The 17,127-nt window shown below is 43.2% G+C and overlaps 1 protein-coding gene across 1 annotated transcript in view; it reads left to right on the plus strand.

The window, feature by feature from the left end:
- Positions 1–2,048: 2,048 nt before the first annotated feature.
- LOC139697632 (uncharacterized) overlaps positions 2,049–17,127 on the plus strand; it is a 102,616-nt gene continuing 87,537 nt past the window's right edge. Inside the window, exon 1 of the mRNA XM_071596418.1 lies at positions 2,049–3,234. Within this exon, the coding sequence (XP_071452519.1) occupies positions 2,185–3,234 (1,050 nt within the window). The 5' untranslated portion in view covers positions 2,049–2,184. The remainder of the gene's footprint in view (positions 3,235–17,127) is intronic.

Raw genomic sequence — 17,127 nt, forward strand, 5'->3', positions numbered from 1 at the left:
GGCGTCGGCTAGGAGGTATAGAAACGTTTTAATTAAAATTTAAATTAAAAAACTATTAATAATAGTCGTTTCATTAAATTCTTCTTTAGCATACTGCAACCGTGATCGACACTCAGAAGGAGAGAGATCTCCATCTGAATAATGTTTTAGTATTTCCCCCAACTAAAAACTTGCTTACTTTCCTCCATGTAGTTGCTCATATATTTTTACCAGAACTGGTACTTCCGGGAAGAACATGCATAATGTTTTAAATGAAGGCATTTCAAATTTTAAAGATCATTCTTCTTGGACGGGATGCGAACCCGGATCCCTCAATGTACGGCCGAGAACTACAGCCACTCATAAGCTACCGAGGTGTACTGATACACACTGTAATTTTTAGGGACAAAGTTACTGCCACGGTATCTCCCGCAGTACTTCGAATTTTTTTAAAGTAAGTAATCACAACCTCTCAGCACCTCCCTTTGCCCTTGGAACACAAATAAAAAGACTAAGCCGAACAACGAGCCAAATTGTACAGCAACGAGCAGAGTTTGCCGTCTAATCATCAATCAAGGCCGCGCATGCAAATCATTGTAACGCAAAAGACGTTTAATTTGAATACAAAAATAAGAGAAACATTACCAGTCCCAATTTTAATTACCATTGAATCGTCAGAGGGAGGAAACCAAATAAGTGTTACATAATTCAGTCAAAACAGAAAATTGTAAAAAAACAAATTATAGTAAAGCTTGCCATCAGAAAAAACGTTCCACCAGCGAGCCAGGTGATCTCCTATCCGATCTTCCTTCATAATTTTTTTGTGAAAAGTTACGCAGTGGCAGATAACACACTGCGAAAATAAAATCCGTAATTGAGTTAAAATTAATAAGCAGTCCTAAAGAAATGGTATCTATCTTGAAAAAACATCCATTTCTCTACGTGTAACCACGATTTCCACGCCCCAAAACCGACAAATATGTGTAACCAACTATTTGCCTATATACCCTATTTTACGGTGGCATGGCAAAATAATAACCTCATTCGTAGAATCATATTTCAGCATATTAAATGATAAGACAACGTTTGAATTCCCTCTTTTATGATCCGTTCATTCCATTCCATTCTCTCTTTCTTTCTTCCATTCCATTCATTGGCTCTATTCCTCCCTAAATCTATATCGACGCATGCAGATGGCCGAACAACCTGTTTCCACGTGATAAGATTTCAGCTAGGTATACTTCCTCAACGCGAAACAGCACCAACGTAAGCATATCGAGAAATATTAAAGCTTGAGATGATCATACCACACGAACGTCAAAATATAAATGCTTTCGATAAGCTAATTATCTCCCACGTGGGAGGATAAAGCAAGATTCCCATCCACGCATAGCAACAGGAACTTTCTACCTGATTTTAATCTGGTTCCAGCTGATGCTCATACTCTCAGCTGGACCACTGGACGTTACGCGAGGAGGAAGAGCGAAGGAGAAAGAAGAAGGGTGGAGGCGACGGAGGAATGGCAACAACAAATCACTCGGGCACACGGTGAGGATAATTATGATAATAAAAAAAACTACGAATGAATAGAATTCAGCCCCTGTCGGACTGCCTTCTGTTAATTTTTTTGCTATGTAAATTCGTAGATTGGTTGACGACACTAGCCGAGGTCCGCGAGAGAAAGAGCGAGAGAGAGATATATATTCAGAGATGGGGGAAGGAAGGCTTTTGGAGGGTGGAGGGAGAGGAGGCCAAACGAGAGGAAAAGACGAGGGGGAGAAGGAGGGAGGATGGGAGGGGGGCTGAGTGCGAGGGGGAAGGCGAGGGGGGGATGAGGGGAGGCGGACTGGTTTGGAGGAGAGGGAAGCGGAGGGGGTGAGTGGAGAGGGGATCTGAGAGAGGCGGCTGCAGGTGAACGTGGATCGTTAGAGAGAGAGGGAGGGAGGGAGGGAGGGCCTCGTGAAGGAGCAGTGGAAGGGGGACGGGAGGGAGGCGAGCGGGGAGGCGAGCGTAAGGGAGGCATTTTGTGGGAAGTGGGACGGAGCTCAGTCTTCGGTGGACCGCGAGGGTGAACCCCTCAACTGCGCGCATAACTGTTATCGCCACGTTTCCTCTCTTTTTTATTTTAACCCACTCCTTCTGCCGCGTACGTAGCAGAAGGCACCGAATTAATTGCAAAAAAAGAAGACATAAACCCGCATTGCGATGGAGGTGCTCCCGGACGACCGCCAGAGATGGTCCTCCGAGTCCAACTCGTTCGCGCCCTTCCGCACCAAGGCCGCGAGGCACTCGATGGGCGGCGCCTTCGTCCTGAGCATAAGGGTCGACGCGTCCCACACCCAGCCGCCCCCGACGCCCGCGCCGTCACAGCACCCTATCAAAATCATTGTCAACGGCACCGGGGAGCGGCCCACCGCTGAGGAGACGTTCCAGCAAAAGGTGGCTGCGGCTAGGCAGGCCGCCATCATAGCATCGACCCCGACGGTCAAGATAATCTCGACCCTACCGGCGATCCCCCGCGAGGAAGTGGTGTCAACCCAGGTCCAAGTGATGCCGGTGGTGCCGGAGGTGTCGAGGATTCCGGTGGAGGCGTCGAAACCGCCTGAGGCGGCGTTGGATCCGCCGTTCGGACCGGTTGTACTTAACGAGTCGGAGAGGAATGGCAAGGTCTTGGCGACCGTTGTGTCGGAGGTGAGGAAGGGCGGTACGGTGGTGCCTGTGGGACCGGTGACGTTGGAAGTTGCCCCAGAACCAATGGTAACGGACGTGTCTGTGGTGTCGGAGGTGCTGAAGGTGCCGAACGGGCATCCGGAACCCACAGTTTCAGTGGAGCAAGTGACCCCAATTGTGCAGAAGGTACCCAAGGAGCCTACGGTGTCCGTGAAGGCGAAAACGCCGCCACCAAGGGTGTCACCCGTGGAATCTAGGGTGTCCCCCGTGCCACTTAAATCGCCAACCGAAAGGTTCACACCCCCGGTGGTGGAGGAGAGGACTTACGAGGAGAGGCTGAGGGGGCAATCAGATGCGGAGGACGACGTGGACGGCAAGATGCACTTCCACCTGACAGTGGAGCGGGGGGAGGTGGCGGATAGGAGCGGAAAAGGGAGCTCCGTGGTGGCAGAGGATAGCGGAGCAGGTGGTCTCCTGATGCCAGGAGCCGTGGGGACCATTAGGAGTTCCAATGGGACGGTGAGAGGAGTGAAGAACAGGGTGAGGGCCGGGATAGCGGCGTTCCTACAGCACGAGACGTCATATGTGAGTTGCGGTCGTTGAAATCTCTTATCTTTATTCCGTGGGATAAGTCCATTCCAAGAGCATACTTTATGCGCCCTGACTGACTAGTAGTCAGAGAAACGCTTTTTATAGTTTATGTATCCGTGCATTGCTCTTTAGAAAATCTTTTGATCCCCCTAATACGAAGATTTATTTCCTCTAGAATGATTATGTTTTGCATCTGAGCTATTGAATCTTACTTCTTCAAATTGAATTATACGTCGCAATAATGATATACTTGTGTGTATATATTTGTGTATGTATGGATCTATATATGTATGTATGTATGATGTATGTATATATATATATATATATATATTTATATATATATATATATATATATATATTTATATATATATATATATACATATATTCATTCCCATGGAAATAGATAGAAGGAAAAAAGATAGGAACACATAAAAGGGTCGAGCACAGGAGAGGTAGGGAAGGCGGATCACGTGTGCACAAATATTTCCTTGAACGGGACTAGAACCAAAGATCTTTCGATTTGCCGGGCCGATGCTCTTACCAATTGAGCTATCGAGGAAACGTAATTTACACTGAAATCTGCGGGGAGTGTTTTCGTGTTTGTCCTCTATATGTGTGTTCCTAACCCTTTTCCTTATATCTATTTCATTTGAATGAATATTTGCTCTCCATATGGAGGGTTGACCTGTTTGAATATGTGTGTGCGTATATATAAAATTATATGTATATATATATATATATATATATACACTTATAAATACACATATATGTTTTTAAATATACACATTTATATGCATGTATATATATTTATTAGCAATTCATATGCATATTGCGAATTATTTCATTCACGTCCATATTTAGTCACGGATCAGTCAAAGTGATGGCATGAAATAAGAGCGGTTTATAGCATCTGCTTCGATATTCCAAATGCATTTAATAACTCCATTCGGCTGAAAACCTTTGAGGCTCCCGATTGATTCCCCTCAGAATAATCTGATGCATAGATAACCGCGTGACAACTTCTAATTATTCCATAAAATTTAAATGACATAGGGTGGAGAGCAATGTAACAGTATACGTCCCTACTCTTGGATTCATAGGGATGAATATAAGATTCCTGTCTGCTATGTTCAAGGCCAACTGTGAGGAACGATGCCAGCTAATAACTCACAGTTGAGCTGGGTTGAACTGGGTTTAGATATATAGCTTTAAGAACATCAGTCCAAGAAAATATCTCTCGAATGTTCTGTGGAAAAATTTAATACAAAGTGATCGAAAAATAAGTGAGATATTAATGGAGAACACATTCCGCACAAATATTAAATTGTAGCCCCCACAGATGATACAGTTAAGTTAATTTCGAGGCCGCTGCGTGACATCCAAAATGTGAACAAGTTTAAATTACCTATCCGGCTCAGAAGGCACGAAATTCGTCTTGATGATGACCCACTCCTCACCCACATGATAAAGCTGCACCAATAATCCCCCTTAATTTTGCTCAGATGACCGCGTGACTCTGACTACACCACTCCAAATTTCAACTTAAGTTTTATAACTAACTTACCACTACATCGAGAATATGGGAAACAAATGCCATTCGCTAAGCGACGACGACGACGACCGGAAAGGCGAAACCAAGAAAATAATATCAAAGTGCATCGTTTTTCTCTCCGGAATTTTCGAGCGCGAGCATTGTTTCTCTTTCTAAAATGGTGCAACATCAGCCGAGTCCCGCCAGATTTCATCGGGTGGGATAGGAAATAGTGTTTGGACAGCCGTTGTGTTTTTTTGCCGGAGGTATGGGCGGGATGAGGGAGGAGAAAGAGAGGAGGCGGTCGGGGAAGAGGGATGCCGGGGAAGGAATGATGGAGGGTGGCGGAGGGAGGGTTTTGGGGTGAAGCAGGAGGGATTGGAAAGGGGAGGGAGGGAGAGAGGGGGCGCGCATAATACCCGTCTCTCTCTCTCTCTCGCTCCATCTACCTGTCCCGAGTGAGGACCCAGCCGGGAGAGAGATAGAGAAAGAGGGAAATGGGAAACCAGCCTTCCTCTTGCAGGTCTTGCGAAAGAGAAAGACTGGATAAACTCCTCCCCACTCCAGCACGCCTCTTAACTTCCCAACCTTTCCTCCCTCTCCGCTACCTTTCCACCAACCTTCCTCCACCGCCTCTTTCTCCCCGCCTCCCCCTCTTAAGAATCGCCTGAGGGTGCGCCACCTCCGGGGCGCCCAAAAGTCACAAGAGTTTCGGGAGGAGGAGGTTGGATAGGAATGCGAGGTGTTGGCGGGCTCGCCGTGGAAGGAAAGAGGGGAAGGGAGGGAACGACGGGAGGAGGGACGGGAAGAGACGGCGGCGCTGGGGATGGCCCGACTACAAACGGAGAACTTCGCCCAAAACACTCGGACCAAAGGCAGCAAACCTTCTTCCTCTCTCTCTCAACTGGAAACATATCCTCGCCCGCCCTCTCCTTCCTTCCGCCGTTTCATCACGAACTGCTGCCAAAATGCGAACGCTTTCGTTCCGATGCTCTCTCGCACTGTGCTAAGCTCCCCTAGTAGAAATTATTCCACTGTGTTGCAATCAGTTCAATTGATTGGATTCAACAGAACGATATTTGAAAATAGATTCCTTCGGGAGAATTAATATTGAGCCAAATAGTCCCGAGTGTGGTAAAACCACATAGGAATAATTCTGAAAACAGCTGAAGAATGTAAATCACAGAGTTAGGGGAAAGGTAGGGGTTGACCAAAGGTAAAATCCGGGTTGATGGAAGGTGATGCCTTCGTACCCAAATGCTCTTGCCTCAGAGGGAACACACCGTTCTTTATTGTTCCATTCTTTGCAGACATTTCGCTCACCCATTTGCACGTCTTCGTTTGCAATGGAAATTAGAGAGTCGTCAATTCATTTATTAGTGAATTTTAAACAAAAGGAGTCTTTTGCATAAACTGCTATAATGTCTTCCTGGTCTTGCATACTAATAATTATTGGCCTTAAATGTCTTCAAGTGAATACTAATGCATCAAATATGAACTTATGGGAGATTACTCCTCCATCTAATCACGCCCTGCGAGTCAAGCGGCCAGCCTCACGTCAACGTGGGCGAGGGTTAACAATACATATTACCAGTCTTTGATTTTTATTTCCTCGACAATAGAATCTCAATTTTGCATACAAAAATCTGGAATATAATCACCTACGAAGCGCAGAAAGTCAAATTGCAGACCCAAGGACGATTGAGTAATATAGCGTTGAATATTCTTCCAAGTATTTTACACACAACTGTACATATTGCACTATCAGAAAAATATTCAGACTCTGTGTAATACATGTTCTGCCTTGTAAATCACAGATTTTCACATCCGCCAATAAATAGCATCTTGCAGTCCTGCCGATTCGCCTAAAACCTACAAATTCTCGTCGCACGTCTCAATCGGTGCTTTAAAAGTATTCACAACCGTTCTTAGATCTGAAATGACTAATATTAATCTGATATAGATTTCAATCTCGGAGAGCATGAAGTTATAATGAGAAAGGTTCTGCACTCGGCATATTATTTCACAAAAACATCATTAGACTCTGGCAATTAGATCATTAATTAATTAAATAACAACGTTTCAGGCAAGGCATGTCTCCATACTTCCGCTTCTCAAAGTACACTACATGAATGTAACGACCTCAAGGCTGCGCATGCGTGTTGAGGGGGAATGTTACTTCCACATGTCCCCAGGAGTGCTTCTGAAGGTCATTTTGTTTGTGGTCTACAAGCATGTGTGCATTAGTTTTCAGCCTACCCTCGTATTTGTTGCCAAGGTTTCCATTATCAGGTCGGTCCAATTAAGGTATATGGATTTTAAATTGCTCATTATGGTTTAAGTGTGCCTATTGCTAAGTGAAGTGGAAATAAGTGGGAGGCAAATCGAGTAATCCGCCAATCTAACCAACCGACCATGCCACCGGAAATGCACTCACGTTTCAAAATTGTTTCTTAAATCGAACCAAAGGTCAACTCCTCCAAGACAACATACTTTCCGCGATACGCATTTGTTTTTGCTACATCCCGATCTCTCACTTCCTCCTTCGGTGCGCTTTAATTCACCAGCATGGACTTTTTCGACGGTTATTAACGACTTTTTTTCTGCAGTGAACTTTTTTCCATGTTGGTACACGTGAGGAAGACACAAAACATCCCCTTTCAATATGAGCACACGTAGCACCCCGGCATTTCCAGCCGAAGAAAATTATGTCACTCCGAGATTGTACGATGGTGTCAGAGTAGCCGTCGGTATCTCCGCCCGAGAAAAGAGAGGATGCTTCAGAGAAAAGTTGAGGATGCCTATTCCGACAATTTTTAAAAGAGATGGGTGAGGGAGTATAAAATCTCATGTTTTTACCATAAATATTCATAGAAATACGGCAACCATTGAATTAAATGAAAGCCTAATGAAATTTTGCTCGTGATATTAAAGTCGAATTGAAGAGCTCTCACCATTTATCAACTTTTCCTCCACCAAATGAGCACGGCTAGTCGAAAAACATCTTACGTAGACCGTGGAAAACAGTAATCATTGCAGCTGAACGTATTATCCCGATGTAAGTCTAAAACAATCACCTGTCTGCACTAAAGACCTCGTGTGAGAATTCCGTTTCGTGGAATTGATTCTCTTATGTTTGTTTCCTTCATTGAAGTGTTTAAAGTGTGCAAATGATCTGAATCGTCAAACAATTCAAACTCTAATTTTATTATCCACCTATCCAAATAATACATAAGCGAATCTTTAATCAACTAGCGTCTAACATTTCAATTTTGCATTGAAACCGAAACGAAAGTTATCCATTTTCTAGATTTAAAATATGAATTCTTATACTCAGCAGATGTACATATGAGATGCAAATACGCAAATGAATTTTCTCCGGTAAATACGCTCAGGGCATGCTATTTATAATTGCCCACTTTCTATTGAATTACCATTGAATTCCGGCACTTATTTTTTCAAACATAAGACATATTCAAATTATCCACATCAGAATGCGAAGCGAAAGCGTAAGAAAGCATTGTGCTTTTTATTATAATCATATTTTAAATTCTTTACTCGTTTGTGACTAGATACACCAAACAGTATATGTTCACTATGAAAGTGAGAAAACCCATTGATAGAAGCCAAACCCGCGGTTGCCCGTTTCCTCAATTATTATATTGGCTCACGGTTTTAATAAAAACTCGTTCCTTCGTGTAGTTGGAAATCACGGTGCCTTACGCGGTCCCAAGGTTGTAAATTTAACTCACAATTCGCATCGTGCTAACTTTTTCGCTGCTTAATGTATTGGTTGATAAGCAAAAAAACGACGCCTACGCGTTAAATCCATTCCGAGAATAACGGATTTTTTTCCAAGTCACCATGAGGAGAAGAATGCAGTTTTGTCCTGAAAGTTTTTAAGCTCCGGTTACAGCCACAATAAAGAACTAAGACAGATTTACCGTAGGACTCAAAAGTATATGCCACCTCCTGGGTGCAAAAAACCATCTTTCACACTTCTTGGCGTCTCCCCTCCCACCATAAAAGAAATAAGCGAAAGCTTCGACCTGGAACAAGCAAGCTCAGATGTTTTCTTCTGCAAGGGCGAATCGAAAGTTGTTCAGAAGCAGTCCATAAATTACGTCACGCACTTAAGATAGGAGGGGAATTCAGCTAACACGAGGTGGAGGAAAAAGTAAGGTGATGTCAAATGTTTACGACTAAAAAAAACAAATTTCCGGCACTTAGCAGTCCCTGGAATTGAACATAATGCCTCATATAGCATACACCTATAATAATCAATTAGATTTCAAGATATTTTTTGGCATTCTACCCCCATAATCTTTCGAATTTTTTTTCCGCGAGAGAAATTTCAGCAAACGTATTACTTTAACTTACATTTCGAGATCGGCGACGCCACTTTGCCGAGGATCGACCGGCGCCAACCTTCATCTTACGGCAGGGATTTCCTTTGAAATTATTGAGAATAAAGGCTCACGTGGCGTCATTTCATGGATAGTTCTCAAAGGCACCGAAGTGGTCTCGCAATTCCTTCAATTCCACGAAACTGTGGGACCGCAGATGCAGCTTTTGTGGTTCCCATTGGGAACCATGCCGCATCGGGAGCCATGGTGGGTACCATGCCGCATTCCGCCTAAAACGGGCCTCTGCAGCTGGGGCTATGAGCGCCTAGATCCGGCGCTAAGGGAGATGCCAAGACAGTAACATTTAACGGATTCATCCGCTGAGTGCGCATTACAATTCCACAATTTCGGGTTGTAAAAATCATTCGCCTTGACCGGGATTCGAACCCAGACCACTCGATGTCCGGTCTATTGCTTTAGTCAGTTAAGCTAGCGAGGCGCCCTGATTCCTACCCTCTGAAATTATTACATTGTAATGCACCTTTAGCAGATGACTCCGTTGAAAGTTGCTTCCGCGGCATCATTTGCAGTTTCTAGGAATTTGTCAAAGGTAAAACGCCCTCAGTGTTTGAAGTTGGCTTCAACCTCGTGCGTTGACTGTGGCTCGTCGCGCACGACTAACAATTCCTGTGACATTGAATGTACGATATTTCCTCACAACATTTTGTTTCTTTTAGACCCCCAAATTTTCGGAGCGCAAGAGGACGCCTTGGTAGCTTAACTGGCTAAATCACTCCGCTGAACAACGAGGGGTCCGGGTTCGAATCCGGGACGAATGATTTTTATAATCTGCAATTGTTGCATTGAAATGCGTATTAGCGGATGACTCCGTTAAAACGTTACCGTCGCGACATCTCCCGCAGTTTCTTGTAATGGGTCTTCTTTCATCATGAAGGATTTCCACCGCGTTTCCCCTTGAAACTGTATTATTTATCAATTACAAGGGATAACAGACGCACTTCTGCAGAGAAAAGAAGGATAGCCATGGCAAAGAAGGCATATGGATATTAAATTATATTTTATGAAACAAACCAATAAAATTGGAAATTAGAAAATCCTTTGCAAAAACGTTTGTTTGGAGTACATTATTACATGGATGCGAAACTTGGACATTGGGAAAAGAGAGGGATGATTTTTACACTCTGATAGTGTTGCAGCGTTCTTTATGGACGACGCCTTGTGAGGCTAACGCTCGACTAACGAATACGATGCTAGATGAGTCATAAAATTGAATTTGGCGAGCAGTGGCTTCCTTCAGCGTGGCCCTCCCCGTTTGGAACCCCCTTCGTGATGGCCGACTCCGAGGTCTAAGGGTGGAGCGACCGGGTGCCGTCGTGATACACCCCTTTGATGTTAACGCACTTAGGCGGGTATTATCAAGGCGGAGGGACGACACTCCATTGTCTTCCGTCATGCCCATCCCTCTGCCTCTTAAGCCCCCTTGCCACCGCGGCCTCCCTCCCCACCCTCCAAACCACGTCTCAATCTCTCCGCCCACCCTCGGTCTTCAAAGCATCCCCATTTTGCTTTCTTTTTCCTCCTTCCCTTCTCATAGGACACGCGAATCTTACGCTTAAAGAAAGAAACGAGACTAAAACACTACTTGGTGTATTACACCGGTCATGTCTGGTTGGTTGACCAGACTTACCTTACACTTATTTTCCGGACGAACCCTGTATTATTATTAAAAACTTGCATGTGCAGATGGCGAATGTCAGTTGGCACACAAGTCCCAAGCATTACAATCAAACTTCCCTTGGAAAAATAACATGACATCTCAAATCCAATCAATATCACAAAAAATAATAAATAAAATCAGTCAGTAAAAAAATACACTGAAAGGAAACTTCCAAACACCAATCTCTCAAAAGAAAAGCAAACCCCCATCTCATCAACATCAGTGTCACTATCAACAAGAAAAAAAATCAAAATTAAGCTGCAACATACAATATTACACAACACATAAATCAAATATTGGTGTTGCACTGTGGAGAAATTTAATCCTGGATAACGAGTACCAATCGTACTCAAAGGATTAAAGATTAATGCCACCCACAGGGAGGTATTGCCAACAAAGTGAGTAAAACAAGAGTAGAGAATGAAAAATATTACCGATTCCGGAAAACTGACAATTTTGATTAGTAATACCGACTACATAATGTACTTTTTGTAGTTTCAGATCGAAAACAGTATTAATCCAGTGCTCATCATCGCAACGGGTTATCGATCCGAGGATTGCTTGGCAGCAGCCCTCCGAGATATATCCTGTTCCAATCCGCAAAACTCATTATTCCCTCAGAGCTCCCTGAGCCGACATTTTCCATTACCTGGCTCCTCCAGCTCATCCTTGGCCTTCCTCGGTAATCCTCCTCTCTGCCCCCTTCAATTATGGCCTTCAGGAAGCTATCATGCATCAGGATATGTCCAATTAATTCCTTTCTTCTTGCAAGCGACCTCCATACTCCTTCTCTTCACCCACTCCTCGAAGTGCGCTGCAAACCCATTGTCATAACCATAAGTATTTTAGAGGCCAAATAAGCATGTAGAAAGACGAAATGAACAGCATCTTCTTAAAAAGAGGCAAGTAAGGATGACCATGAATTCGGCAGGACTGGAAACTACTACGGCGCAGTAACAAGTCTCCTCGAAAGTCACGTCAGTGGTTCCCACGCCGACGCTTTTCTGCTCATCTGAGTTTGATTGTTTTTTTATTTTATAATTTAGTAACCTGCAAGCCACCGCTAAGGTGTGTGGCAAAGAGTGAACACTCACCAGACTAATTAGGGCCTGAATGTGACCCTACCGCGGTTGGATAATGTTAGCCTGATCCCTTATCGTTCGTGGAAAAAAATGACATATTAAATCCATCCGTTGTATACCTAATCTCTCAAATTTTATTGCAATGAACTCTCCTACCGCATCATGATGGGTCTATCTACTCTTCCACAAGAAGTTTTATAAAATTGAAGAGATGGAAAAAAATATTAGTACAGGACGAAAAACGAATGAAGTGAAAGCGAAAGAAAAATAGGTAAATAAAAAACAAACCCGCCGCAAAATAATCGCAGCCACCGATATCGCCCCTCGACACAATCGCTGCCCACTCAGGGCGACGACGGTTTGCGTGAGCGCGGGTTGCATGGACCGCGTCGCCCTGGCGACAACAGAGAAAACCCATCCGACATCCCACCCGCCAACCCCTTTGTGGATTCTTTGCGTCGACGCCCTCTTATTAAAACCAAGGTCGACTCTCGCCCAACGAAAGTGTTATTCGCCCCCGTCAATGCCGCGAACTGAACGTCCTTTTCCCTTTCTCCATACCGTACGAACGGGCCGCGGCCCGATTGTCATTTGTTCTCGTCCCGTTGCTCCGGGCATCGCCCACGAGCGCGACATCGACGCCCACTCCTATTCACCGCTCCTTCCCACACACACCCAGGCCCATTCTGACAACCCCCTCTCGCTCCAACCCCCAACTCCACAACAGCCCACTGCCACCCACCCACTCGACGCATCCACTACGGCAGCCGCGATGCCGTCGTCATTTTTTTTTGCGATCTTGTCACGAAATCCTCCAACTGATCACCCCATCTGGTAGAAAAAATCGCCTTCTTTCGCACAATTCGAAGATTTCCTCAAGCATTATTTCGCTGGAAATAACTGGGACCGTGTGCTCGTCATGTTGCTTATCTTTTTCTCACGATTTTTCACTTTTAAATGGCGATTTTATTTGAACCAATTTATGATTTTAGTGTTAAAAAAGAATCTTGTCTTGCTTTAAGATTTAAGTAGTCCCCATCCTATTGTAGGAGGGTTGCTATTAATATTTTGAGCCTAATCATGAAAATACAATGATTTGTTGTTGAAAATGGCTTTTATTGTTTTTTTTTGTATTGTGTGGCGTGTAGTTGGCCTCTTTTCACTATAACTATGCCTTTGAAATACTATTCCATTTCTAAGCAATCGTAAAATTTATTTTTTAGCGTACCCAATGTTTACTTAAAATAACATTTTGAGCAATGCTTTCCCTTAGTTTATAATTACGTTTTAAGGTTTTTATGCTTATTATATTACTCGTGTCTACCCATCAGTCTTCAAAATTTAGGTTGAATGCATTATATTCCATTTAACTTTACGCTAAAGAAGAATTTTAAATGTCAGAGTAAGAACGCTCAATTTAATTTGATCATCATGGAAAGTGCACAATGAAAATATCATTATGCCCTCGCAACTTAAGTTGTGCCATGAGATCCACATGTTGCCAACAGCTATTCAATATTGCATAAGTCTGATCTAACTCTGTCTAATTTAAAAACATCAAGTCCATACACTGAAAAATCAACCGGTTGCAAAATTGAATCCAGTTCCCTGTTTAATTCTGATATTTAAAAATTATTCCTTCAGATCATGGTTACACCATATGTTGAAATTTTAACGCCTGAAAATAAATAATGAAACGCCTTGGAACGAAATACTGCATAAATATAAACTAGACGGTTTCGGTACTAGGTAAACATCGCCAAAACTAGGCAACGCCTTTCCTTTTAGTTAAAATCCCGCAAAATATACGTATACTTCTCAAAAGTCGCCATGATTCCCGTCCCTATACGGCGCCACTCACAACTCCCAGCATGCCGCATAGTGACGCCTGTGTCACAAGTTTCCTGACCTCTCCTGAGAGCGGTGTTTTTCAAGCGCTTTCCTGGAGTGAATCCCAAAGGCAGCGAGCGCTTCCCGACCTTTAAGTTGCCGAGGTCACATTCCACTTCAAAAGTGAAGATACGGCGGTCGCCAACACTCTTCCTCCCTTCCCTTCGAAGGATTCTGATCGACACTCTCGGCTGATGTCCATCTGAAGGCATTTGGTGGCCAATTCTCTTGATTTTACTCATTTTGTCAAATAATTGAAAATGGAAAAATTGATTATTGAAATTTGAAAAAAAAAATTGTCGAATCCCAGGAAAACACTGATTCAAACTTCCCCGTACATCATTGTACTTCTTCCACTTCACCAACCCTGTGCATTCATCGAAAACAGAAGAAGAATATGCCCCCGGGGACACACGAGGGTGGTCTGAAAAGTTTCCGACCCCAGAAAATATCCGAAAATTTCAGAAATTTTCAGAAAAAATGCCTTTTATCTTTGTTAGGTTGGAAACTTTTCAGACCATCCTTGTACAAGCTTTACATAATTTATAGAGCCTTTTAAACATTATGAATAAATTAAAATAAAGTCAAGCGAAGAAAATTACGCGCTTAAATAGTGGCCTAACATCAACAGTGCAGATTCGAACAGGCATATTTCACGACAGACACATCAAAAGAGTTCGATAAAATGATTTCACCACACCGAGTAAACGCAAGTAGATATACTGTTGGCGAATACCGATGAAAGAAGTTTATCTTTCCGGGAAAAATATTCCACACAGGTTCGCCAGCACGATGCGCAATCGTCACATAAATGGAATATGTATGCAGTTCCATATCGATAGGATCGCCTTAAAATTCTCGAATAGATTCACCCAAGTCAACCTCACCCTTCTTCGCCAACGAGTGACGATTTATGAGAATTTCATCTCTTGCCACATTGATGAGAACAAAAGTTTCGACGCCGTCATGATATCACCGTCTTCCGACTCCCCTTCCCCGTGTTTCCTCCTACCCCCTATCACCCTCCTTCAAGTCCTGCATTTCTTCGAGCTGCGTCATCCATATTACCGGCTCTATTCCCTCACGCCCGGAGCAGGAACACGCGAGGCATGAGGTTGGTTGCACCCGAGACTCTTAAGAGCTCCCTTATCTCCAGCGAACGCTGCTCGGGGAGGATGCGCTCTTCGTGTCCTTAAGAAGAAGTCGACCTCAAGAGAGCCTCTCTCACCCGAGAGAACTTAGAGCGGAGACTTCGTGTCGAGCCAAGCTATGAGTCTCCAGATCGTCGGCGCTATCCATTTAAATTCTGCGAATGAATTGTGAGCGTGCCCTAGCAAATTATGTCGTCTCGTTTACATGCGTATCCACTTGATTTTCGTCGTGTCTGTTCTATAAGAAGCAAAGCATAATATTTCTTAAATGTTAGTTTTCAGGGCGACTCATACTCTTCCCCCGGGGAAAGAGTGCGGAATTTGGATATCATTCGAAGAACTTCAGGACTAAAACCTCAAAGAGGCATTTATTCTCTAAAATCGTTCTTTCTGAAATATATGTACGTAAAGATGGATACACAAACGTACACGCATATACACACCTTATTGCCTGATACGTAGACAACAAAGGGGCAGTTTCGAATTCACATAAGCATTTAACATCAACGTTCAATTTTTAAAACAAAGAGTAAAACGCAAGACGTATACTTCCTCCTGAATTTCTCAGAAACAAGTTGAAGGTAGCAACGTCAGAGAGACAGTGCCGAGTTATCGAGTGACCTCGGTCCATTAGCGCGACCATTTTCCCTATCGACATATTCTTCCGCAATGCAACGATTTCGAAGTGTAAAAATCATTCGCCTTGACCTGGTTGATTTCCACACTTTGAAGTTGTTTGCATTTTAATGCGCGTACGCGAATGACTCCTTTAATAGCTACTGACGCGACAGTCTACTGTCCCGCAGTTTCTTTGAATTTACGGATTTGGCGACTTGGTACTTCAATTTTCATCATTAAGACTTTCAAAGAACTGATTAAAGATCACTAAGAGCGACACCAACAGCTAACTCACCGTCTTAAAGCTAAAGATGGACAAACGAACTCTTACTTTTTCAATGTAATGACGACACCTCAATTAAAAAAATTGGAATTTTTTGCAGAAATCACAAAGGAATTCCATTTTGCATAGTCCCAATGAAAAATCAATTAAATTGGAAAAACCTAAAATTCGACTGTTTTCACTAAAATATTTCTAATTTTATTGGAAATGCAATTGAGATTTCCTTCGAAACGATGCATTTAAAAAGGTAGTATTTTCTTTCTATTTTATTGCCACTGTCAGTAACGCTCATTATATCGTTTTTCCTCATTTCTGATTAACTCAAAGCTCATGACAATCTCAAAATCCTAACCACTTATCCCTACTGCCATTCCGTCAAATGTTCTATGCACTTATAAAATTCAATGACACTTCCCTTGTCGCGGAATAGGAAAGCGATAATGTCCCGAGATGCAAGCCAGTGAAATTGTTTTTGCCTTTTCTACGACGCAACTCAAGACGAAATGTGACTTCGCCGGGATATTCGGCCGGAGACTATTCAAACTCTCATGAGACAGATCACTAACTCATGAGATAAGATATAAATCTTCCCCCCTTACGAACAACTTATTTCAAAAAAACTACCCAATTAAGGCGGACGGATATCTGGATTGACGATTTCAATACTTTCCTGTTTGAGTGAGTGACGCAAAATAAAAACAAAAGAGGTGACAAAAATGTTCATTTCAGCTCAAAATGGCAACGCCCATTTGTCCGCTGCGTCACCTCAGTTGCACAATGGACTTCTGCAGAGCATCGAATGACCTGGATGTTTCTTATTTGTGTGTCCCGCCCATTTCTCATCCGGTGGCGCGGCAATGCATCAAAATTGCGCAATGCACATTAAAATATCTTGAAACGCGCGCCTGTCATTGTTTTTCAAGGTACGTAAATTTCAGTCAAATGGCAAAATATTACGGTGTAAGTAAATTCCTCGATGGAATCTTTCACCCACTCGAGGAGAAGAGACTGAAAAGGCGTACAAATTTGCACATAATCGCATGATCATCCCACGACGAACATAAGTTGGTGGCGTGTTACAAATCATGAAAAGGGCGGGGCTGGAGCAAAATAAAGGAAAGCAATAACCGTTATTTGTTAAGAAAGTAAATAACGCTGATTTATATTAATACAACCGTATATCTGCACAGATCAAGGCCAATAGTATAATTACTGATATAATGATTGTAGCACGCTTCAATGTGAGAA

Source organism: Hetaerina americana, unplaced genomic scaffold, assembly GCF_022747635.1.
Source record: "Hetaerina americana unplaced genomic scaffold, ioHetAmer1.1.p SCAF_8, whole genome shotgun sequence".
NCBI lineage: Eukaryota > Metazoa > Arthropoda > Insecta > Odonata > Calopterygidae > Hetaerina > Hetaerina americana.